Source organism: Bos indicus, chromosome 22 (assembly GCF_029378745.1).
Source record: "Bos indicus isolate NIAB-ARS_2022 breed Sahiwal x Tharparkar chromosome 22, NIAB-ARS_B.indTharparkar_mat_pri_1.0, whole genome shotgun sequence".
Lineage (NCBI taxonomy): Eukaryota > Metazoa > Chordata > Mammalia > Artiodactyla > Bovidae > Bos > Bos indicus.
In genome coordinates this window covers 59,155,003-59,180,417 of record NC_091781.1, presented here as the reverse complement: position 1 = coordinate 59,180,417, position 25,415 = coordinate 59,155,003, and the positions used below count along the sequence as shown (strand labels likewise).

Genomic DNA, 25,415 nt, shown 5'->3' with positions numbered 1-25,415 from the left:
ACGGGTCGGGAAACCTGAGCACAGCCCCTCTACCAGGCCAGTGCTGAGCTCCCAGCAGGCAGCAGCCCCGGAGGGAGGGAGGGAGATCTCTAGAACACCACCGTGAAACTCTCAACAACAGAAAATTATGGCCCATACAGAGAACCGCAGGAAGAAATGCAAGGAGATCCAACCAGTCCATCCTAAAGAAAATCAGTCCTGAATATTCATTGGGAGGACTGACGCTGAAGCTGAAACTCCAATACTTTGGCCACCTGATGGGAAAAACCAGCTCCTTGGAAGAGACCCTGATGCTGGGAAAGATTGAAGGCGGGAGAAGGGGATAACAGAGGATGAGATGGTTGGATGGTATCACTGACTTGATGGACTTGAGTTTGAATAAGCTCCGGGAGTTGGCGATGGACAGGGAGGCCTGGCACGCTGCAGTCCATGGGGTCAGAAAGAGTTGGACACGTCTGAGCGACTGAACTGAACTGACAGAGAACCAGCAATGTGTGGCCATTCACAGGAAAAATGAGTTTGACGGAAACCCTCGCAGAGGAGGTGGTGACATGAGGATACTAGTCAAAGCACGTTAATGTGCTCGAGGAGCCAAAGGAGAGTGCGGGCAAAGAAGTAAAGGAAATTGGGGATAGGTGTCTGAACAAAATGAGGGTATCCCAGAAACAGTAATTCTAGAGAAGCAGACAGTTCTGAGACGGAAACGCACAGTAGCCGAAAGGGGAAGCTTACAGAGGGGTTAGGAGCCGTGTGAGCAGGCAGGAGAGTGAGCCAGCAAGCCGAAACGACTCCACGTGAGGGCAGAGGAGCCTGGAGAGGATTGAGCATGGCCTGAGTGTGAGTGGGTTAGACCCTCCCGGGCCAGCTTGGACTGACGAGGGCGACCAGAGGCAGCTGCGGCCCAGCTCAGGCCTGAGGCTCCCAGGACGGAGGAGACGGTGTCATCAGAGCAGGACAGCGGAAACTGCGAAAGATAAACAGACTTGCAGATTTGTGGTCGCCGGAGGCAGGGAGCCGTGGGCTTTGGGGGCAGACTCAGGCTGCCGTCCAGAGGGCGGGTAAGGGAACAGCGTCCTCTGTGCCGCACAGAGCTGTCTTCAGCATCCTGTGATGGGCTGTCGGGTAGAGGAGCATGAGAAGAATGTGCGTGTGTGTGACTGAAGCTCCGCGCCGGGCAGCAGAGACGCGCGAGTGGTGCGTCAGCTGCACTTTAGTGAAAAATAGAGGAGAGCTTCCCTGGTGGCTCCGTGGGGAAGAATCTGCCTGCCAGTGTAGGGGACTTGGGTTTGATCCCTGATCCGGGAAAATCCCACATGCCACAGAGCAACTAAACCCGTGTGCCAAAATAAATGAATATAATAATTTTTAAATCCCCCAAACCTTCATGCCATGGCCTTCATGGAAAAGTGCCTTGGAGGTGGAGGAGCTCTGCTGCTGTTCCTTAATGTCCTTGATGGCCAGCCGGTCAGTGTCACCTTGGTGAAGCTACATGGGCCAGTGATCTCGAGGAGCTTGGAATAGTCCACAGGAGCCTCCTGTCAGCAGGGAGGCCTCAGTGAGGCCCTGCGCCGTGGTCACCTGCCCGCTGTGCTTGCTGTTCATAGCTGCGCTGACAGTGCTAGCTGCCTACCTCATTTTAACGCGCTGCTTTATTGCACCCAGCAAGTAGTGCGGTTTTTCAGACTGTAGGTTTGTGGCAATCCTGTGCAGCCAGTCTGCCAGTACCATTTTTTTCCCACAGCATTTGCTCAGGTCAGGTCTCTCACATTTTGCTAATTCTCAAAATATTTCAAACTTAATTGTTGTATTTGTTATGGTGATCTGTGATCAGTGATCTTTGATGTTACTGTTGCAGAAACATTACAACTCCCTGAAGGCTCGGGGGTGCTTGGTAATTGTAGTAATGAAGTATTTGTGTGAATCACAATAAACTGTGGAAAATTCTAAAAGAGATGGGAATACCAGACCACCTGATCTGCTTCTTGAGAAATTTGTATGCAGGTCAGGAAGCAACAGTTAGAACTGGACATGGAACAACAAACTGGTTCCAAATAGGAAAAGGAGTACGTCAAGGCTGTACATTGTCACTCTCTTTATTTAACTTATATGCAGAGTACATCATGAGAAACGCTGGGCTGGAAGAAGCACAAGCTGGAATCAAGATTGCCGGGAGAAATATCAATAACCTCAGATATGCAGATGACCCCACCCTTATGGCAGAAAGTGAAGAGGAACTATAAAAAGCCTCTTGATGAAAGTGGAAGTGGAGAGTGAAAAAGTTGGCTTAAAGCTCAACATTCAGAAAATGAAGATCATGGCATCCGGTCCCATCACTTCATGGGAAATAGATGGGGAAACAGTGGAAACAGTGTCAGAGTTTATTTTTCTGGGCTCCAAAATCACTGCAGATGGTGACTGCAGCCATGAAATTAAAAGACGCTTACTCCTTGGAAAGAAAGTTATGACCAACCTAGACAGCATATTCAAAAGCAGAGACATTGCTTTGCCAACAAAGGTTCGTCTAGTCAAGGCTATGGTTCTTCCTGTGGTCATGTATGGATGTGAGAGTTGGACTGTGAAGAAGGCTGAGCGCTGAAGAATTGATGCTTTTGAACTGTGGTGTTGGAGAAGACTCTTGAGAGTCCCTTGGACTGCAAGGAGATCCAACCAGTCCATTCTGAAGGAGATCAGCCCTGGGATTTCTTTGGAAGGAATGATGCTAAAGCTGAAACTCCAGTACTTTGGCCACCTCATGCGAAGAGTTGACTCATTGGAAAAGACCCTGATGCTGGGAGGGATTGGGGGCAGGTGGAGAAGGGGACGACAGAGGATGAGATGGCTGGATGGCATCACTGCCTCGATGGACGTGAGTCTGAGTGAACTCCGGGAGTTGGTGATGGACAGGGAGGCCTGGCGTGCTGCGATTCATGGGGTCGCAGAGTCGGACACGACTGAGCCACTGATCTGATCTGATTTTGAAATAAAGGCACGTACATTTTCTTAGACATAACACTATCGCACACTTAACAGACGAGAGTACAGTGTAAACGTGACTTGCACGCAGCAGAAAGTACATGTGGCTCGGTTTCGTGCAGCCTCACTGTTCGGCAGTGGTCGGAACCAAACCTGCAGTGTCTGAGGTGCCCTGCTTGTGCCAGCTGCTACACTGAGAGTGCGGACCCTGTTAACAAAGCTAAGTATTCTTAGGGTACTAATGAAATGAAAAGTATTTTGAGAAAAACAGTGAGCTGAAAATCAAAGATTATTGGTCAATTTCTCGTAAGAAACCTTGGAAGCTGTGTTGCTGTGTTCAAAATCTAGAGGGGGAAGCTGTCAACCAGGAAACTGTCACGGGCAACACTGGCCTTCAGAACTGGGAGAGAAACAGAGCTTTCTGGAGAAGCCAGAGCCGAGCGCGTTCCTCACCACAGACCTGCCTGCACTGAGGCGCTTCCTCCAGGTTGGAGGGTGCTGGACAGTGACCAGAGCCCGTGAAGAAGTACAGGTCTGCTGAAAGGAGACGCCCGGACGGTCAGAAAAGCTGGTGCTGTTGCAGCTCACCTTATTGTTTCCACTCGATTTCAGGCACTAACCCAGTTGTTCATCTTCTGGGAGGATGCGATGCACAGAGATGTGATGTGGTGACATCTGTGAGTGAGAGGGCGTGGGCTCTGAGTTGTATGGAAACAGTTTTGTATGTTACTGAAGTTAAGCTGGTGTAAATTGGCCCGTTAAACTGCTGCAGCTTTAGGATGTGAAATGTAATTCCATGGCTGCAAGGAAAAAGCTGGCCATGGGATATACTCAAAAGGAAATGAGAAGGGAATTAAAAGTGTTTTGTATAAAGAATCAATAACAAAAGAAGATGGCCATGCAGGAAACGAGGGATAAAGAAGCAATGAGGCATCTGAAAAACAAACAGGAAGAGGGCTGAAACGAGCACTTCCCTGTCGGTGATCCCTTTAACTAAATGCACGGAACCCGCCAGTCAAAAGACAGATTGGCAGTTTGGGTAGAAAAAGGAGCCGTTTACTTGCTCTCCACAAGACACTGACTTTGGAGCCAAAGACAGAGAAGTGATCAATGTGAAAGGATGTGGAAAGGACTCACGCAAATAGTAACCAGGAGAGATGGCAGCTGTACTCATCTGAGGTGAAGTAGGCTTCAAGTCAAAGAAAGCTTACAAGACAGAACAGGAAGGTAAAGCAGTGATAAACGCTTACACACCGTTCCACAGCCATCAAAGTACATGAGGCACAAATGAACGGGGCTGAAGGGAGAGAAGTTTGACAATAACACTGACAGGGGATGGACCCCGACAGCAGACACGAGAGAGGACGACGTGAACGACTCAGTAGACGGGCCGCGTGCAGCAGGCACGGGTCTCTGCCCCCCGCCACCAGGACACGCGTTCTGCTCAAGTGGACACGCTCGTTCTCCACGATAGGATACACGTTGAGCCGTAGTAAGTCTCGGAAGGTTTTAAAAAGTAGGTTGTCATACAAAGTACCTTTCTTTCTTCTTGTGGTGTCGACCATTTTTGAAGTCTTTATTGAATTTGTTACGGTTATTGTTTCTGTTTTATGTTTGATTTCTCGGCCTTGAGGCATGTGGGATATTCGCTCCCCAACCAGGGGTGGAACGTGCACCCCCTGTGCTGGAAAGCAAGGTCTTAACCACCGATCGCCAGGGAAGTCCCCAAAGTACCTCTCGGACCACAATGAGAGAAAGTTAGAAGTCAGTAACGAGAGGAAACCTAGAAAAGCCACAGATACCATGGATGGTAAACAACACATTCTCAGAGAGCCACTGGGCCAAAGAAGCATCGCAAGAGAGATCTTAAAACGTTTAGGGATGGGGACCTCACTGGCAGCGGTTAGGACTCAGCGCTTTTGCTGCTGGGAGCCTAGGTTCAGTCCCTGGTCTGGGAACAATGACCCTGCAAACACAAATAGTAAAACGTACAGGGCCCAGCACAGAAGTACTGAGGGGAGATTACAGCCATGCATGCTGACGTTAAAAAGACCTCAAATCAACAACCTAACTGCACGTCCTGAGGAACTAGAAGAACAGTGTAAACCCGAAGCTTAAAAGGGAAGGAAATAATCCAGGTTAGAGCAGAAAACCCTTTAGATTAACTGAGAATTTTTTAAAGGTTCATATGAATAAAGATTCTGACTAGGAACACTTGTACGAGAATGAACTGCACAGCCTGGGTGACACATTCATAGAAATACACAAACTGCCAAACCAAATAGAGAATAGGGGTCGCGCTGTTGTCAGGCTAGGAGATGGAATCCATTACCGAAAGCTTCCAGACACACAGGCGCCCTGGGTCTAATGGCTTCACTGGTGAGTTCTCACAGGTGAAGAACTAACACCAGTTCGCAAATTCTTCCCAGATACTGAAGAGGGGAGAGCGTTGCTTCTTTTTGTTGTAACTTCGTTTTGTATTGGGGTACAGCCTGTTAACAATGTTGAGATAGTTTCAGGTGAGCGGCGAAGGGCCCCAGCCACACAGATGCACGTATCCCTTCTCCCCCAAACTCCACTCCCATCCAGGCTGCCATATGACACTGAGCGGAGTTCCCTGTGCTCTGCAGTAGATCCTTGTTGGTTATCCGTTGTAAATATAGCCCTGTGTACATGTTCGTCCCAGACTCTGTAATTCCGAGGGGAAAACAATTCTTAACTCATTCAGTGAGGCCAGTACTGACAGTGAAGTGAAAGCGTTAGTGACTCAGTCATGTCCAGCTCTTTGTGACCCCGTGGACTGTTGCCCTTCAGACTGCTCTGCCCATGGGATTTTCTAGGCGAGGATACTGGAGTGGGTAGCTATTGTCTTCTCCAGGGGATCTTCCTGACCCAGAAATTGAATCCAGGTCTCCTGCATTACAGGCAGGTTCTTTAGCATCTGAGCCACCAATGAGGCAGCGTTGCTCTCATCCTGAAGTCAGACAAACACTACAACAAAGGAGAGCGTCAGGCAGTGTCTCTCGTGACCAGTGGTGCAGAGGTCCTTCACAGAACACCTGTAAAAGTTTAATTCGGCAGTCTAGTAAAAGGATTTATGTACCGTGACCAAGTGGGATTTATTCCTTGGTTGGATTTCTTCCTTGGAATGTTAGGTTGGTTCCACAACCAAATAGCGATCATTAATACACCACATTAACAGAATGAAAGGGGAAAAACATCATCTCAGCTGATGCAGAAGACAGCACCCTTTCAGGATGAAAACACTAGAAATACTGGAAACAGGAGCAATTATTTCCACATAATGAAGGTCGTATGTGGCACACCCACGGTGAGCATCATGTACAGTGGCGAAGGACACACTTTGTCTTCTAAGATCAGGAACAAGGCACGGATGCCCACTTTACCACTTCTCTCCAAAACAGTCCTGAAAGTTCCAGCCAGAGCAGTTCAGCAAGAAAAAGAAAAGACATCCAGACTGGACAGGAAAGAGATATGTGATCTTACGTGTGGAGTACCTTATACAGAGTTCATACCCCGAAATTAAAGAACTAAAATCTCTTAAAGCTAATAAACTAATTCAACAAATTTCAGGATACAATCTGAAAAAGAAATTAAGGAAACAGTTCCATGTACAGTAGCATCAAAAGGAATAAAATACCTAGGAATATATTTTAACTTGGTAAATGAAAAAGACTTCTAAATGAAAAACTATAAATGTGGCTGAGAGGAGTTAAAGATGTAAGTAACTGGAAAGACATCTCATTTATGGATTAGAAAAATTAATATTGTTGGGAAACCGTCTACAGATTCAAGGCAGTCCTTGTCAAAATTCCCAATGACTTTTTTTTTTTTTTGCAGAAATAGAAAAACCTGTCCTGAAAGCCACGGGACCCTCAGTAGTCAAATAATTTTGAAAACTCGTAAGTTGGAGGTCTCACACTTTGAGATTTTGAAACTGCAAATCTCTGTGGTAATTAGAACAGTGTGATACTGGAATACGATACGCGTGTAAACCAGCAGAACAGACTGGTAAGCCCAGACAGTACTCTTCACATTCAAGGTGAACTGACCTTTGGCAAAGATGCCAAGTGCGTTCAGTGGTGAAAGCAGTGCCTTCTGTGACTGACGCTGCCGGGAAAATGTCTGCCTGCAGGAGGATGTGGACCTGGGCCTGTCGTCACACACAAAATTAAGCTCGAGACCTAAAGCTTCTTTTCACTGAAGAATAGTTGATTGCCACGTTGTTCTGACTTCTGCTGTGGAGCAGGTGACTCCGTTGTACACTATTCTTTTTCCTGTTCTCTTCCGCGGTTTACCGTAGGGTGTTGAGTGGATCGCTGCCTGTGCTGCACGGTCGGCCGTGTCGCCCGTCCCGTGGGTAACGGTTTGCCTCTGCTCATCCTAACCTCCCAGTCCACCCCCCACCTTCCTTCCTCGTGGTAACCACAGAGACACCTCTGTTTTCTCTGTCCGTGAGTGTGTTTCATAACCGGGTTTGTGGGTGTCCTGTTTTGGGTTTCCCGTGTGAGTGGAAGTGGGTGTGTCCTGGCAGTTCGCTCGGTGTCGCCCCCCGTCGCTGCGCACGGTGGCGCTGTTTCCTGCGCTGCTGTCGTGCTCCATTGCGCATGTGCGCCGCGGCTGCTCTGTCCATTCGTCCGCCACTGGACGTCTGAGTGTTTCCAGATCCTGACTGCTGGGACGGTGCTGCTGTGGGCCCTGGGCTGCGTGTGTCTTTCTGAATTAGAGTCTGTCTGGGTATCTGCCCAGGAGTGGGACTTCTGGATCATATGACAACTCTAGTTTTAGTTTTTGAGGAACTTTCCTAGTGGCTGCACCAGCTTGTTGATAAATTCCTACCAAGCGTGTAGGAGGGCTCCCTTTTCTCCACACCCTCTCCAGCATTTATTATTTGCAGACTTTTTAATGATGGCCATTCTGACCAGTGTGAGGCAGTACCTCATTGTAGTTTTGAATTGCATTTCTTGAAACATTAGGGATATTGAGCATATTTTTATGTGCCTGTTGGCTACCTGTATTTCTTTGGAGAAATGTCTGTTTAGGTCTTTTACCCATTTTTTTTTTTTAAGTTTATTCGGCTGTGTCAGATCTTATTTGTGGCCTGGGGGTGTTCACTTCGTCATGCCGGGCCTTTTCATTGCGAGGCGCGCACTCTGGTTACGGTGCGTGCGCTTGGTTGCTCTGTGGTCGTTTGTCGTGTTTTGTTGCTGTTACTGAGTTGTGTGAGCTGTTCGTATATTTTGGAAGTTAGACCCTTGTCAGTCATATCGTTTGCAAATATTTTCTCCCATTCTGTAGATTTTTCCCTTTGTTTATGTTTTCCTTTTCTGTGCAAAAGCTTGTAAGTTTGAATAGTTGCCATTTGTTTATTTCAGTTTTTATTTCTATTGCTGTGGGAGACTGACCTAAGGTAAGAAAGCATCGGAATGACTTAGTCAGAGAATGTTTTGTCTGCATTTTCTCCTGGGAGTTTTATGGTGTCGTGTCTTGTATTTCAGTCCCAAAGATCTCAATCTTAAGAGGTAAAAGTAAAGAAGTGAGGGACTTCCTTGGTGGCCCAGTGGTTTAAGACTCTACGCTTCCACTGCGGGAGACTTGATCCCCGGTCAGGGAACCAAGATCCCACATGCTGCTCAGCGCTGCAAAAAAAAAAAGACTTAGAGCTGCGAGACTCTGAGAAGTAAACAGGGCGAGATCCCTGGTGCTGGACTTGGTGATGTGGCTGAGATACCAAGGGCACCTGCAGCAGCAGAGGAAACACATAAACTCGGCTTCATCAAAATTAGATCTTTTGTGTTTCCAAGCACAGTGTTAGGGGAGTAAAAAGACAACCTACAGAATGGGGAAGATACTTACAAATTGTACATCTGATAAGCCTAACATTCAGAATACATATTTACAGTTTGAACAGCTCAACAGCAAACAAGCAATTTGATTTTAGATGGTTCAGGATCAGAGTAGACATTTCTCCGAAAAAGACGTGGAAACGGCTGATCGACACAAACAATAAACGCCCAGCACAACTAGCTGTCGGGCACTCAGGACGGTGACATGCGCTTCATGTGGGCTGTGGTGGCTCTTGTTTTCCCCTGCCCGAAGTAACTTCATGACTTATTTATTTATGGCCGTGCTGGGTCTTCTTTGCTGCTCAGGCCGTCTCTAGTTGTGGCGAACAAGGGCTCCTCCAGCTCTGGCGAGCGGGGTCCTCTCTGGTTGCCCGTGTGGGCTTACCGCAGTGCTTCTCCTGTTGCAGAGCCCGGGCTCTAGGGCGCTCGAGCTGCGGTAGTTGCGGTTTGCATGCTCTAAAGTGCAGGCTCAGGAGGTGTGGCGCGTGGGCCTAGTTGCTCCAAAGCACGTGGGATCTTCCTGGACCAGGGATCAAACCTGTGTCTCTTGCATTGGCAGGTGGATTTTTTACCACTGAGCCACAACGGAAGCCTGGCTCTTTATTTAAAAAAAAAAAAAAAAGTGTTGGTGAGAATTACAGAAATTGGGACCCTCGAATATTGCTAGTAGGAATGTAAAATGCTGGAGTTGTATGGAGAGCAGTGCACAGATTACAGAAAATTACCATATGTCCTGGCACTTAGGTGCATCTACCCACCAGATTTGAAATCAGGATCTCCAGCAGATACTCATACATTATGGTTTATGGCAGAATTATTCACAGCAGTCAGTGGGTAGAAAGACCCTGTGTGCCCGTCCGTTGGTGAAATAGATAAGCGAAAGACAGTATCTAGATACAGGGGTGTACTATTCACCATGTAAAGGAATGAAGTTCCAGTGTGGGCTGCAAGGTGGACAGGCCTTGAAAACATGCCGAGTGAGATAAGCCAGATAGGAGAGGACAGATATTGCAGGACCCTGTGCACGAGCGCTGTTTGGAGGAGGCCGATTCCAAGACAGAAGCCAGGGCCGGGGGCAGGCGAGGAGGGGCTGCTGCATACATTATCCGCACAGGGTTCCTGCTGGCCCTGGCGGAAAGGTCCTGGAAACAGTCATGATGGCTGCTCCACGGGTGAGGCTCTTACAGATGCGCACACTGAGATGAGTGTCCTCGCTTCAGACACGGTCTTTCTCACAAATAAGAGCCAGACGGCATCTCAGCTGGCAGGTCTCTGACCTCGAGATGTGATTTCGTGTTTCCATCCCTGGTGGTCACAGCGCCGGCTGGGGAAGCTGCGAGCTCTGCTCTTGAGCAGCTGTCCTGACTGAGGAGAAGGACCGTGGTCTGCAGGGGCGTGTGCCTGGCAGCGCTGTGTGGATCTGCGGAGAAGCACCCACACCTGACCTGGTGATGGGACGTTCGGTTCTTCTCCTTTCTAGTGGGCTACTGGCACGTTTCCACCCTGAGTTAGTGTTTAGCAGTGATTTTCCTAAATGTTACCTGAAGCAAGCTGGCCGTCAGTGATCTTGTGAGGCAGGTGGATCTGTGTTTTGCCAGATCTCGCACACACTGCTTTTGAAGCCCTGTAAAGTAAACTTGAGTAATAACCTTCAGATAGTAGCCTTTGTAATGGAGGCAGAGTGTTTGGACGCTTCGAACTTCCTCAGTCAGAGGAGCTGAACACGTGCCCGAGCCCTGAGCTCTGTGGGGCTTTCACACCTGCCTGGTGTGCTGGTGATTCTGTGTGTCACTGGCCGGCAGGGCCCCAGGGGTAGCTAATGCTTGCTTCCAGAGGCGCACAGCTGGGCATGAGGGCTGAGCAGGGCACGCTGCTCTCGTCAAGGCCCGGGAGGCTCGCCGGGGGTAGAATTCTCCCGGTGGGAGGTTTTCCCAGCCCAGCCCCCCCCGCCCCCACCACCCCCGCTCAGCTGAGATCTGACACCCAGCTTGCCTGGTTCCCAGGCCTTCAGACTGCTGATCGCGGGGCATCTCAGCCTCCATAATCTTGTGAGAACCTCCTCACTAGTCTAAATGCTACATTTCACGTGTGCATTCCATGATCTTATACATCCTTACAGAAACGTGAATCTCATGTATGTCAAGTTTATTTTTAACAACACATTTGAAATCTCACTTTAACTGGCAAAAACATAGGCTCTTACACGGTGCCAGCAGGAGAATTAGCTTCTGTTCCTTCATCCTTGGATCCATGGTTCTGTCTCTCTGGAGAGTCCTAACTGGTACATACTTAACTGAGTGCAAAGTTCCAGAGAATAGCAAGGAGCGCCTTCTTCACTGAACAGTGTAGAGAAGTAGAGGACGGCAACAGACTAGGAAAGGCTAGATCCCTCTTCAGGAAGATTGTAGCTATCAAGGGGACTTTCCATGGAAGACTAAGCGCGGTAAAGGACAGAGACGGTGTGCACCTGACGGAAGTAGAAGAGATAAAGAAGAGGCGGCAAGATACACAGAAGCAGCTCTACAAAAAACCTCGTGACTGGGATAACTGCAACGGTGTGGTCACTCACCTAGAGCCAGACATCCTGGAGCGTAAAGTCAAGTAGGCCTTAGTAAGCATCACTACCAACAAAGTCAGTGGAGATAATGAAACTCCAGCTGAACTGTTTAAAATCCTTAAAGATGATGCTGTTAAAGTGTTGCACTCAATATAAAAGTGTTACAAATCAGGAAAACTCAGCAGTGGGCATGGAACTGGAAAGTGTCTGTTTTCATTCCAATCCCAAAGATGACAGTGCTGAAGAATGTTCAGACTGTTGTACAGTTGCACTCGTTTCACACGCTAGCAAGGTAGTGCTCAAAATCCTGTAAGCTAGGCTTCAGCAGTAGGTGAACCAGGAACTTCCAGATGTACAAGCAGGATTTAGGAAAGGCAGAGGAACCAGAGACCAAATTGCAAATATTCGTTGGCTCATAGAGAAAGCCTACAGTAAAGCCTCTGTGCCGATTACAACAAACTGGGGAAAATTCTTAAAGAGATGGGAATACCAGACCACCTTACCTGTTTCCTGAGACTCCTCTATGTGGGTCAAGAAGCAACTGTTAGAACCGGACATGAAACAATGGTCTGGTTCCAAGTTGAAAAAGAGATATGTCAAGGCTGTGTATTGTCACCCTTGCAGAGTGATCACGTGATTGAAATGCCAGGCTGGGTATTTCACATGGTGAATCAACACTACCAGGAGCAATATCAACCTCAGATACGCAGATAACCATGTGAGTAGCAGAAAGTGAAGAGGAACTAAAGAGCCTCTTGATGAGAGCAAAAGCCTGGCGGGAAACTCAGCATTCAAAATACTAAGACCATGGCATCGAGTCCCATCACTTCATGGCAAATAGAAGGCAAGAAAGTGGAAACAGTGACAAATTTTCTTTTTTGGGGCTCTTAATATCACTGCACACGGTGATTACAATCAGGAAATAAAAGATGCTTATTCCTTGGAAGGAAAGATATGACAAATCTGGATAGCATATTAAAAAGTAGAGACCTCACTTTGCCAACAAAGGTCCATATAGTCAAAGCTATGGTTTTTCCAGTAGTCATGTATGGATGTGAGAGTTGGACCATAAAGAAGGCTGAGTGCTGAAGAACTGATGCGTTTGAATTTTCGTGCTGGAGAAGACTCTTGAGAGTCCCTTGGACAGCAAGGAGATCAAACCAGTCAATCCCAAAGGAAATCAACCCTGAATATTCATTAGAAGGACTGATGCTGAAGCTGAAGCTCCAGTGTTTTGTCCACCTGATGCAAAGAGCCAACTCATTGGAAAAGACCCTGATGCTGGGAAAGATTGGAGGCGGGAGGAGAAGGGGAGGACAGAGGATGAGATGGATGGATGGCATCACCAACTCCATGGACATGAGTCTGAGCGAACTTCAGGAGATGGTGAAGAGCAGGGAGACCTGGCGTGCTACAGTTCATGGGCTCGCAGAGAGTGAGATATGGCTTAGCAACCAAAGAACGACCGCAGTTAGTACTTTAACAGAATTACTCTTCAGAGACAGGCATCAGAGTAGCCTTGTTTGGGGTGGATATTGGGGTTTTTTTGTTGTTTGTTTTTGATCGTGTGGCTTGTGGGAAATCTTAGTTCTCTGACCAGGGATTGAACCTGTGCCCCTTGCAGTGGAAGCTTGGAGTCTTATCCACTGGACCAAGGGAAGTCCCTAGGTGATGGGCATTGTTAAAGACGATTTTCAAGAAAAGATAATATCATGACTGTCATTTGTGAAATGAACAAAGAGCGGATATACATGGAGGTCAACCGTGTTGTAAGGAACCTGCAGCCGGTCACAAAACGGGCTTTTCCACTTGAGAAGCTTGTCCTGATAGAATCCATTTGTGTGTCTGAGAATCATTTGTTCTGCCATCGTTTCTACACGTTCAGCTGGTCAGGGACAGTGAAGGCCTGGAGTGAGAGCCCCAGGGTGCTCTGGAATCTGGGCTCCGAGTTGTGCACCGTTCACCACAGGAGGCATCCCACACCCTTTTAGCTGTAAGTCTCCTTACAGAATATGAGTTCATAATGCTAAATTGGGCTACTTTTTCGTTTAATACTGAAATTTTTGAACACTTGTTTAAAAATGTTTTGTTGAGGAGGCTTTGTGAATTAAAGCCCCAGTGGTTACGTATTTGGTTTAACGTACTTCGATGACTTGATATGAAATGTGGTCTTTGCTCTAGGGGTCTGTTCTGAGGACAGTGGCCCTGGGACCAAGCGTGGGGCTCCTGGGACTCCTGTATTCCTGATATCTGACTTGGAAGCAGGCAGTGCTCGAGGTTCGGAGCCTGTGACCCCAAACGTTGGGCGAGAGTTGCTGCTCTAACCTGTTTTTCCCTGGGGGTAGCGCCCCACTTCACGCCAAAGCGGTAAATGCCGTGTACCCGCAGGCATATAGTCCTGTGATCTCGCTCCCTGAAGCGGTGGCGGGATCGTGGTGGTGTGACAGTGGGCACGGGGAACTGAAGTTCATGGTGTGCGAGAGACAAGCCAGTCCTGAGCTGGAGCAGCTTCAGAACGGAGGGGCCCTTGGGTCCTTCCAGGGTCCCAGGCACCACCGAGAGCCCTCCACTGAGGAGGGGGCGCCGCTGGCAGGGCGAGTCCTGCTGGGGCCTGTGGGCCGGAGGAGACGGAGCCCTGACGGGGCCTGGCCTCGGCTCAGGGAGGGTGCTGCCGGCCTAGGGGCACGCTCTGCTGGCTCAGTGCCCCCGTGGGTGCTGACAGGGTCTGTCTTCCCCGGTTCCCACCCTTCCTCTTCGCTGGTGGAACGTGCCCTGCCTCTCTGACTGCTGTCCTGGTGGTGGTGGTGTACCGCGTGACCTGGGCCTCCCTGTCTGAACTCCGGGTCATAGACCCATGGCCGGTGGTGTTAACTTGTCAGCATCTAACCTGACCACACGTGTGATATTCTTCATTCTGTGCTCTGGGTGATGTGGAGCCTTAAAAATTGCCAGGTGTGGAGACAGACTGTCACTTAGCTGACTGGATTTTTTTTTTTTTTTTAATTTTGGCATCTTGACTCAGAAATGGTCGGGAAGGAGTTGTTGAGGAGTCAGTCTAGCCTTGTGGCACACCTCAGTCACTATGGTTCCTGCAAGAGTCCTTGAGGAAAAAGTGTCTGAGCCAAAGTGGGTGTGCTTGCTACCCTAGGTCGCAGTTAGTGACCAGTGTTCCTGAAAGAGACAGGGACTTGTGAGTGGATGTAGTTAAGTATGAGGCATGGAGGAGGATGTCAGGACGTAGGGTGCCGTAGTCTGAGGTCGTCTGATCAGCCTGGGTTAGGATCTCGAGAGCGGGGAGCCATACTGCTCGCTCTCATGGGCCTAAACTGTTACCGCAGAACAGTAGACGTGGGGGCGAAAACCCGAGTGGTAGTCAGCGAGTGCCCACGCGTCAGCTGCGCTTTTCCTTCCCTGGCACCGAGCGTGCGTCTTCTGTCGGTGACACACCTCCACCGCAGTGTTTGCTGGTGTTGACGCAGTCCTGGTTTGTACAGTGACTTTAGGACACACGTAAATGAAGCTGTGGTTTGTCTTAGATGTTTGACTAGGACCTCAGACACACTTGTGTGAGTTAATGTGCTAGTGTAGCAGAGCCAGCGCGCTAGTGTGAGAGGCTGGGGTGATGAGATTTGAAAGGTGAAGTGATAATACTAGAAATGCTGGTTGACTGCTGCTGCTGCTGCTAAGTCACGTCAGTCGTGTCCGACTCTGTGCGACCCCATAGACGGCAGCCCAACAGGCTCCCCCGTCCCTGGGATTCTCCAGGCAAGAACACTGAAGTGAGTTGCCATTTCCTTCTCCAATGCATGAAAGTAAAAAGTGAAAGTGAAGTCGCTCAGTCGTGTCCGACTCCTAGAGACCCCATGGACTGCAGCCCACCAGGCTCCTCCATCCATGGGAGTTTCCAGGCAAGATAACTGGAGTGGGATGCCATTGCCTTCTCCGACTGGTTGACTAGGTACGTGTTTCACACTGTTAGAAAAGCCCTCATAGGGACTTCCCCAGTGGCTAAGAATCCGCCTTTCAGGGCAGGGGGTGCAGATTCAGTTTCTGGTCGGGCAACTGAGATCCCACGTGGTGCAAAAACTGAGCCTACCCCACTGCTAGAGAGTCTGTGCACTGCAGCTAGAGGCCCCGCCCCACAACGTTAGCTCCCTCACGATGTAAGTTGATGCTGTGGCGGCTCCAGAGAATGTGCCCTGGTGAGAATGCCAGCCAGGCCTTTCCTGGTGAGCAGTGGGCGGGGGTTTAGAAGTCCTCATCTCAGAGAGTGCTGACCTTGTGCTTGTATGGGGAGCTTGGCACGTCACTGTGGGCCAAGCCTAGGAGGCGGTGCTCGGGGCCGCTCCTGGACCTGCACTCTCAGGTCCGTCTCCGGGATTGTCCCCTGTCCTCATGTGCGTAGGGCACCTGAGGGGCAGTGTGGAGTGGCAGGCACACCTTTGAAGGAGCACTGGGGGGGACGGGGCGTGTTGGGGGCAGTGTTGGCGGGTCAGCGGGTTGTCCTGCCTGGGACATCCTGGTGCCCTTTTCTCCTTCCAGTCCAGGCTCGTCATCTCCTGGAGCAGAGTTTGTCTCACTCCGTAGCTGAGGTCACTGCCCTTGAAGTGCCCACGCAGCTCGGCAGTGTGCTGCTCTCGCTCATGTGTCTCCTGCGTCTTCTCGGGCCTCCCAGTGTCCTCTTGAAGCCTTCTGGGAGCTCTTGCCTGCTGCGTTTCCCCTGGGTGCAGTAAATGGGACATCAGAGCAGCAGCCTGTTGGCTGACACCATCACAGCGGAAGGCTTGCTTGGAGCACACAGGCTGTATGATCAGTGGACCCCGGGTTTCAAGTTGCATAAACCCCGAGGACTCAGCGCAGGCTGCGCCCCCGCGTGGCCGGCACGGGGGCAGTTCCTTGGTTGAGGGGCTGCCCTCGGGCTGGCGGCAGAGGTGGAGGTGGCCCGGCTTCCTGCTCCTCCCCGCCCCGGCCCCGTGTCCCCAGGCCCCGCCCACCTTCTCTGGCAGCCCCTTGCTGTCCTCACTGGCCCTGCCCACAGTCTGGGCTGGGTCACTCTGTTTTCCTGATGGCCCTGCCTGCTTGTGGCTCTGCTTTTATGGCCAGTTGGCTGCTCAGCTTCAAAGGTGAGGAGAGCAGTGACTCCAGGTTTGTGTGGGGGGGAGTCTAGCTTTTGATTTCCCACCTGAGAAACAGTGTCCCTGGGGGAAGGAGTCCATGCAGCACGTGGAACCGTGATGTGCACTGACCATGCTGGGTTTGAGGACAGAAGGAAGGGGATGTGCTGCGAGTATCCCTTCTTCTAGAAAGGCTCTGGGAGAGACTCCTGGGCTGGTGGGTGTCCTCTCCGCGCCCGGTCCCAGGCCCTGGGGACACTTTAACTCTGTAGGGTTTTTCAGAGCAGTTTGTGTCTACAGAAGTCCGTGGAGACGGTGCTGGGAGAGGGTGAGAGAAAGCAGGTGCTGCCAGTGAGGGTTCTGGAGGCGCTGCTCCTTGGGGCAGAGTCCAGGGTTGCTTTGGTTTTGCTTTTTCTTTGCTGTTTTCTAGAAACAAGCGTCCCGCGCTCCAATCCCAGAGAACATGATGTATAAAAGCGTAGCTCTTAGCGGTTGCCAGTGTGAAGCCGGTGGCACCCTCTGGGCTGGCCCTGGCCGTGACCCCTCTTGCCTGTTGACTGGTGCGCGCAGGGGCGCGTGTCCTGCAGGACAGGAATGCTCTTGGAAGCAGAACTGACCGGAAGGTCAACAGTGAACGTTTTCCTCCAAAATGGAAATGGCCTTTTGAGTTTGAAGGTCGTTTGCCCCTGGAAAGATGACAGTAAGTGAATATGAAGAAAAGAAAGTCATTTGTGAGCCGCCCTCCAGGAGAGGCCTTCTGATCTGTGTGTGCCTTGCGTTTGCGCCTCTGCTCTGCTGGGGAGTCTGTTTGGGAAGACGGGCTGTAGGGGTGTTAGCCTGGCTCTCGCCGCCGAGTGGGGTTAGCCTGCACTGCTGAGTTCTGTTGCTGGAGTTCCAGCCCGTCCTGTTAATACTCTGTGTTGATGGCATACTTTCCAAGATGGTTAGGCCAGCTTACTGTCACTACTCTTTTGAAAGGATTGGGAGGGATTCTTGTTCATTTTTTACTAAGAAAGACAGAATGATTTCATCACATCCCCCCAAATCCTTGCAGTTATTTAAATAGGGAAGAACTTTTATCTTTACAGTAAGGCTTCCTGTAGGAGATACCTCTTCATTTATTCTGATTTTCTTTGTCTCAGTAAAATTTTTCTCATTTAGATCCTATTTCTGTTAACTTTTGCAACAGTGGCTGCAGTTACATTTGGAAACTCCTTCAGGAAAGTGAATTGGCAAAAGTCATAAAAGTGCTTTTATACTTTTGACTCAGTAATCCCATTCTTAAACAGTTAATCCCATTCTTAATCTCAGTAATCCCATTCTTAAACATCTTGGGTTAAAATGGACAGAAACCTTTCCCCTGAGTAAGAATTTGACCTTTCATTGACTTCCTACCCCTTTGCCTGGGAACCCTATTGAAGGCACATGAGCGCCTCTGTTGTGGGAAGCTTGCTTGTGGTCATGTGTCTGGCTTCGTGATGGCATCTGATGGGTGGGGAGGGGCTGGGCGTACCCGATGGGCCCCCAGCCTTGGGCTTCATGGAGCACAGTGGCTCCTGTGCTGGACGTGTCTCTTGTGGGGAGCCCCCAGGAATGAGGGCTCTCAGAGTCGAGGTGTTGAGGCCAGGCCGCTTCCCTGTGCCTGGGCTGCCTGCTGTGTGAACTGGCCATTGGTCCTCAGCTCCGTGTGGCTGGCAAGGGTCTCAGGAGCCTGAGCTCCTACAAGACCTCCACCCAGCGGGCATTGCGGTGTCCCAGAAAAGGACCCCATGGGTGGAAGCTCAGAGGTATTGTCTAGGGCACTGTTTTCCCTAGAGTTTTGGTATGTCAAACAGAAGGTAGGAACGACTGTTTAAATGCTTAGTGCAGTCAGAGAAATACCAGACACTGAGACAGTGGCTGACCAGTACTATGGGAGAGACAGTTCCGGCCTGTGTGCAGGGCCACACGAGCTTGGAGGGGCCTCCCGGACGCTCCTCAGGTGGGTCCCCAGGCCTGTGATGGGGTGTGCAGGGAGGAAAGGCACTCGGGGCCGCCTGCCACCTGTGAGCAGAACCGAGAGGAGGGAACGCGAGCTGTCTTGGGGGCAGCGAGGGTGGGGCGTGCTTCTTATGTTGTCTTTCTGATGTTAGGAAAGAGCGCTTGATGCGAAGTGAAACTTACTGAACTCTGAGAATCGGTGTATTTCTTTGCAAAGTCATCTTTTCAGTCCTTTCCTTAACCTGCCCTTTGCATCTGAAGCGTGTCCCAGCCATCACACTCTGATCTCGGCCCCTATTCAGCCTCAGACCTCCTGGTGAGACGCTTCAACTTTGGTCAAAGCAGTCCCTTGGGAGGCCGGCGGGGCTGGCAGTCTCATGGGTGTTTGGAGATGCTGGGCCTGAACCTCTCACTGCAGGTAGGAAAAGCCAACGCCAGCCTGGATGTGATGGAGAAAACGCTACAGGAAGCAGGCCTGGCGTGACTCGTCTAGTCCCACTCCTGACTAGCACGGGTGGGTGCTGTGTAGAAGGAACTGGGGGGTTGAGACAGCCTGCCCCGGGCTCGGCTGTGGGGCCTGCTCACCACCTCCAGTTTGCCTCCCATCCCCACACTGAGCAGAGCTGCGGAGAGCCTTGCTTTCAGGGGCACGGGGCCCTCCCTCTAACCCTGCCCTGCAGGCGCTGACCGTTCTAGCCCTTGCCATTTCCTTTCGTGGAGCACAGCTGGCAGCCAGCGTCTGGAAACGGGGTGCGCAGTGGCCGGCTCTGAGTTCCTGCCGCGCTCGCTGCCTTCTGGACTCCGCTGTGTACTCGGCTCTGCACTCGGTGCAGGTTGGAACCAGCACGCCGGCATTCACTGAGCGCTGCCTGGGCTCTCATCATTGTCCTGTGCGTTTTTCTCATCCATGCCTGACACCCTTTCTCCGACCTAAGAGCTGTTTCTCCTTCTCCCAGCAGAGGGGTTGGCCGGCGCGTCCGAGGTCACAGCGCTGGGGAGTGTGGGGCCAGGAATCCCCTTCTTGAGTCACGGCCCTGTGGCAGGCAGTGCCGTCAGCCTCAGCCTTCAGGAAGCCAGGCAGGTGAAGCAGAGACCAAAGGCAGCTTTGCTCAGGCCCCATCTGGAGCATCTTGTCTTCCCAGACTGGAAGGACACCACACCCTCCCGCTCGGTCCCGTGTAAGCCCCGAGGTCCCTGCTCCACTGACGGTGGGATGTGGACGCCGCCCCTGCTGGTTCCTGGTCGTCTCCATCCGGCCTTTCCGGTGTCTCCTGAGGAGGGGCCAGGGCTCGGGGTCCCCAGAAGGCATGGGGTCCTTTCTGAGGACGCTGCTGCCTCTGGAGGCGGCGGCAGCCTCAGCCCTCCCAGGGGGTCAGCGCCGAGGGGTGCTCCTCGCGGTCCTCATGTGCGGCCCCGACACCGGTCCAGGATCAGAACCGCTGCCCTCCTGCCACCGCTCTCCCCCTGAAGGCCTCTGAGGCACTCCCGAGGACCACAAGGCCTGTGCCCATAAGGAAAGTGATCAGGGGTCAGGCTGAGGCAGGGGGTTGAGCGTCAGCGGGGCCTCTTCCATGCTGTCTGGTCCAGGCTCCGGAAGACTTCCTGAAGGGCTTTCTGGGGAAAGATGGTCTCGAGCTGCAGAGTCAAATGCTGTTGCTGCCAGTATTTGATAACTCTGTACTGGGCACTGGGGATAGAGAATAAAACGGTCTGGACAGAAATTGTTAGGAAAAGAGAGACGAATGTCACACATTAAAATGTCAAGTCCGCGCGGCCACTTGCAGGAGGGTTTCTGGCTCTGCTGGGCCTCATCGCCGCACAGGCTCTTCCCCAGGGCGGAGCTCAGCTCTGGGCGCAGTGGTCGCAGCCCCTGGGTTGTGGCTCAGGGCTCAGTTGCTCCACCGCACGTGGGATCTTCCTGGGCCAGGGATGGAAACTGTGCCCCCTCCACTGGCCGGTGGATTCTTAACCCCTGGCCCACCAGGGACACCCGTGAGGGTTTTTTAGAGAATGCAGACTGCACAGCCCACGTGGTTGAGCCGCAGAGGCAGGACCGCGGGTGCCGAGGGCCAGCTGTGAGGTTGTCCGCGGCCTCCAGCTGCATGCGGGGTCCCTGCTCCGGAGATGGATAGGCGGCGGCAGGGGTAGACAGCGGTGGGGAGAGGCGGACTGCTCCACGGTGGACGAAGGGCTCACCGCGAGGAGGCCTGTGTGAGCAGCACTCAGGCTCACCCACGCCGCCCCAGCGTCCCGGCGGCGCGCACTCCTGCAGGCTCCTCCGGGTGCTCCCTGACGTGCTCCTGGCCCGGGTCCCGTGCTGAGCCTGCGCTCCATCCAGGCCCCGGGTGCAGCGGAGAGCCGTCCGGAAGGCTGGGGCGCGGAGCTCCCAGGCCGCGTCAGTGCATGTGCCAAGAGAGGGGCTCCCCTCGGCAGTTCCGTCCTGCTCACATGCCTTCTCCTTCCTTCCAGCTTGAAGGATGACCTCGAGGAAGAAAGTGCTGCTGAAGGTGATCATCCTGGGAGACTCTGGGTGAGTGTCCCTGCACGTGAGCGGACACCCTGGTGGTGCTCTCACGCTGGTCTCCGTGGGGCCGGGTCTCCCTGCCGTGGGGCCCTTGGTCCCCAGTTTGGAGAAAATGGTGGCTGTTTGAACTCAGTGATACTTTGACGCGATTCCTTTTTCCTAGCTGGTGAGAGGAGGGAAGAGAGTTTTCATGTGGATTTGCTGCCGTGGGCAGCGTGCCATGCCCATGCTGGAGGTTTGGGGCACGCGTGTGGCACAGGCAGAGCTCCGAGACACTGCAGGCGCTTACAGACCACCTGCGCAGCGTCAGTGTCGCGGTGAAGTGAGCCGCGTGAGCTTTCTGGTTTCCGGGGCGTAGGAGAGTCGTGTTCGCACTATGCTGTCACCACTTACGTGTGCAGTAACCGTGTGTCTGAAGAGCATTGTACATACTGCACTTTAAAAGTAATTTACTGCCGGAAAATGCTAACCATCCCCTGACCCTTCAGTGAGTCTTCATGTTTTTGCAGTAGTAACATCAAAGATCACTGATCACAGATCATAACAGAGTAATGATGGGAGTTAGAACTACTGCGAGAATTATCAAAAGGTGACACAGACACGAAGGGAGCAAACGTCACTGGAAAAGTGGTACCACCTGACTAGCTTGGCACAGGGCTGCCACAGACGTGCAGTCTGCAAGAAAGAGAAAACGCAAGCGGAAGGCAGTTTCTGCAGAGCGCCTGAAAGTGAGGCGTGCCTGCACCCGCCTCTGGCTGGGCCTGCGTCTCCACTGACCAAGTAACTGACTAGTTCTGTGATCGCTGGGAAGACTCGAGGCGGGTGCGGCTGAGGTTTTTGGACTTGGCATCTGAAGTGACCCTTGAAAGCTTAGACTGGAGGCGACATGCTTTTAAAAATCATATAATAATGCAAGTGTGCCTTCTATGCCAAAGTTTTTTTTAAAAGGCACTGATTTTCCTACCCTGGCTGGCTTCCTTAATCACCTGAGAAGCCTTTAAAAGTGAGTGTCCGCCGCGAGCCGCGGACCCGCGCTGGCTGGCATCCGTGCCTCCACACACATGCTCCGTCCGTCTCCGCTCTCCCTGGACCTCCTCCCGCGCTCGCGCGCTCCGGTTCCTCTGCTCCACTGTCAGGATTGAAAGTGCTGCTTTTCGGCCCGTTACGCAGACTTGCCTGAAGACAGACTTCCTGTGTGTTCCGCTGGAGATTGGGCGCAGCTGCCCGGGTGGGGAGCACGGCCCTGGGCTGTGCTCCCAGGTCCTCTGCGGGTGGAGCGAGTGTTCGCCTGTGTGGAAAGGAAGGTGTTACCTGCCTGTCCTGCTGCCTCGTCACCCGAAGAGTCGCCCCAGTCTCTTGCTGAGTTCTCTTACTGAAACACACCTCTGGGGAGCCTGCTTTGGTGGACTCTGATTTGGCGGAATATTGGTGCTTTTTCTGCTTCAGATTTTAAACTTGGTTTGGGCTTCCCCCATAGCTCAGTCGGTAAAGAATCTGCCTGCAATGCAGGAGACCCGGGTTGGGTTCCTGGGTCAGGAAGATCCTCTGAAGAAGGAAATGGCTATCCACTCTAGTAATTCTTGCCTGGAAAATGCCACGGACAGAGGAGCCTGGCGGGCTACAGTCCATGGGGTCACAGGAGTCGGACACGACTTAGCAACTAAGCCAACGGCAGCAGACTGGCTGGCTGTGAGAATGTCTGCTGGGAGCCAGTGGCTTCCTCTGGCCACTACTCTCTTGGACTGAATAACCACCACCAAACGGAGAGACCCAAGACGGCAGAGACACTTGGGGACAAGTGGAGGGGTCTTCTGCTGGAGCTTCTTTTAGAAGGAGAGCGTTGGCCGGCCTCTTTCTAAGGAGAGAAATGGAAACATGAGGCTCTGCCGGCTGCACCAGAGCTTAGAAGCGCTTCTCTGGACCTGACCCCGCCAGTAGCCCATGTCCGTCCCGGGTGAGCGCGCATCGGCACTGGGTGACCTGGAGGCCTCGCCCCACTGGGAGGGGCAGGCCTTGTTCTCCTGCGAGACAGACAGTCCTTCCAGACTGCACACGTCGGAGTTGGTGTGCAGTGCCAACCTGCATGACTTATTGTGGTTTTTCTCCAATTTCAGAGTCGGGAAGACCTCACTCATGAACCAGTACGTGAACAAGAAGTTTAGTAACCAGTACAAAGCCACAATCGGGGCCGACTTCCTGACGAAGGAGGTGATGGTGGATGACAGACTAGTGACCATGCAGGTGAGCGCCTCCCCTCTGCCGGCCCAGCCCGGTCGTCCGGTCTGAGTGCCTGCCTCTGTCTTGGCGCCGCCGTCCCTTTCAGATCTCAGGGTTGTGTTCATGGGCAGCTCACTTCCAGCGGCCTGCCAGATACAGCATGGGACACCGAGGGCGTCCTCAGCACCGCGAGGCACACCAGCAATTTTCCTTTTTTCCCCAAAGTTCGAATTTAGCTGGCCTCCCTGGGTTTTGTTGTTTTGGTCAGTTTTTTGCTATAAAGTTGGCAGCTTACAGGTCCTGACTTGTGTCTCCAAAATGTGTGAGTCGCGCCTCTCTCAGCACCCTTGCCTGGGCTTCAGGCGGAAAAACCCTTGCCTCTCGCCCGGGTCCTTCCGGCGGCCGTCACAGTGGCCTTCCTGGCTTCTGATCTGCGCTTTCCGTGGCCCTTTGAGGTGTGTTTCTGTTCAGCCGGTCTGGCTTCTTCACGTAGCACCTTAATCTGGTTTCAGGGGCTTCCCTTTCAACACTTGGGATAAACACGATTCCTTCACGTGGCTTCTTAGGAGGCTTCACGTTCTGGGGCTTCCCTGGCGGTCCAGTGGTTCTGACCACGCGTCCACTGTAGGGCGTGGGCCTGATCCCTGGGAAGGAGCTAAGCTCCCGCCAGCCTCGTGTGCTCACTCGGGGCTCTGCCCGCCAGGCCCTCCCGCCCCAGCCTCGGGCATCCGGAAGCCCCAGCTGTGGTGTGTGGGAGCCGCTGCCGCCACAGCACTTGAGCCTGTTCTCTGCCCTGAGTGCTGCCCAGGGGAGACCACGCCGTGTGGTCCTGGCCAACACCCTGCTCCCTGAGACGTCTGGACGGTACAGGCTGTGGTGGGAGCGTGTCCCGTGCTCCCGGGGCACGCGCTCCTCCAGGTGGGGCCGACGTGGCTCCCGCCCACTGCGTCAGACACGCAGCGGCATGCGGGAGTGGGCAGGTTCCAAGGTGCAGACCTCCGGTTGTGCGGTAAACAGGCGGTAGGGGGTGGGTGCTCTCCAGGTGGCAGAATTGTAAGCGCTGGATGTTGTGGCGGAGCTCGTGTGACGAACATACAAACCCAGGGCGGCACACGTGAGACAGACACAGCGTTGTACTCGGCGAGGCCCCCGTGTGCGTGCGACTGAGGCCTGAGGAAGCCACGCTCGAGGGAAAGGACTTCTGGACAGCGGTGCAGACAGCGGGAGCTGGTGGCAAGCTTGGGCTCCTGCCGCGGTGGTGCGTGGATTCACAGCAGGGCCTGGCGTTCTGCCCATCCTCAGGACAAGAGTGGCCTACACAGGGTGGGCTCCGAAACTGAGACCCCATTGGACACAGACACACAGGGCTCCTGGGGCCTTGGAGGTTGTGGAAACGGGACCCCAGGCCTCAGCCCCCGGAAGGGCTACAGCTGGCCTGTGGGGTGCAGGTTGGGGCTCTGCTGCCCTGCCCCTGGTGGGGGACACCCTGTCTCGCTGTGCACGTCTCTGGTCCGCAGGGCACGGAGAGCTTTGTCTGCAGGATCTGACATAAACCTCTGCCACTCCTGGTGAGGACAAAGATAAGACCACCCTGTTGGAAGATGCACAACTTCCGGTCAGAAGATGAGCCCTTGAGGAAGTAGTGTGCCACAGAAAGTGCTCAGAGACTGGAGGCTTCTGGACGAGGGATGGAGACTGTGAGGAAGAGGGCCCCTGAGAGATGGGATGTGGGCAGCCGAGAAAACGGAGACAGACTGCACAGGCCAAGCTCAGGTTAAACTCAGTAAGGGAACAGTGAGCTTTAGGATTGAGCTGAGCAGATCACCTCAAAGAAAACTGGAATGCCAGAAAGCAGAATCCTCAGAGCACTTGGGGAGAGGAGATGGGTGCAGGAACAGCAGGTGGACAGGTGAGCTCTTGGCCTTGCGGCCGAGGGCTGCGTTCAGGTCCTGGGCTCAGATGCTGCCTGGAGACCCCCGCGTCCCAGAGCAGGAGCAGACAGACAGCGGTGGTTCTAATAGCCACGAGGGCTTGCAGAAGGGAGGCCCAGCCCCTCCCGGCTCGGCGCCAGTCTGATGAAGCCCCACAGCTCAGATCTTAAGAGTTTCTGAAATCAGTGCACCCGCTGAGAACCCAGGGCACTGAGCAGTCTGGAAACAGCGCGAAAGAAAATGTGGTCCTCG

The 25,415-nt window shown here is 52.6% G+C and overlaps 1 protein-coding gene across 1 annotated transcript in view; it reads left to right on the top strand.

The window, feature by feature from the left end:
* The window catches only part of RAB7A (RAB7A, member RAS oncogene family), a 45,948-nt gene that overhangs the window by 13,732 nt on the left and 6,801 nt on the right, over window positions 1-25,415 (top strand). Inside the window, exons 2-3 of the mRNA XM_019984581.2 lie at window positions 20,961-21,021; window positions 23,130-23,256. Coding sequence (XP_019840140.1) covers window positions 20,969-21,021; window positions 23,130-23,256 — 180 coding nt within the window. The 5' untranslated portion in view covers window positions 20,961-20,968. The remainder of the gene's footprint in view (window positions 1-20,960; window positions 21,022-23,129; window positions 23,257-25,415) is intronic.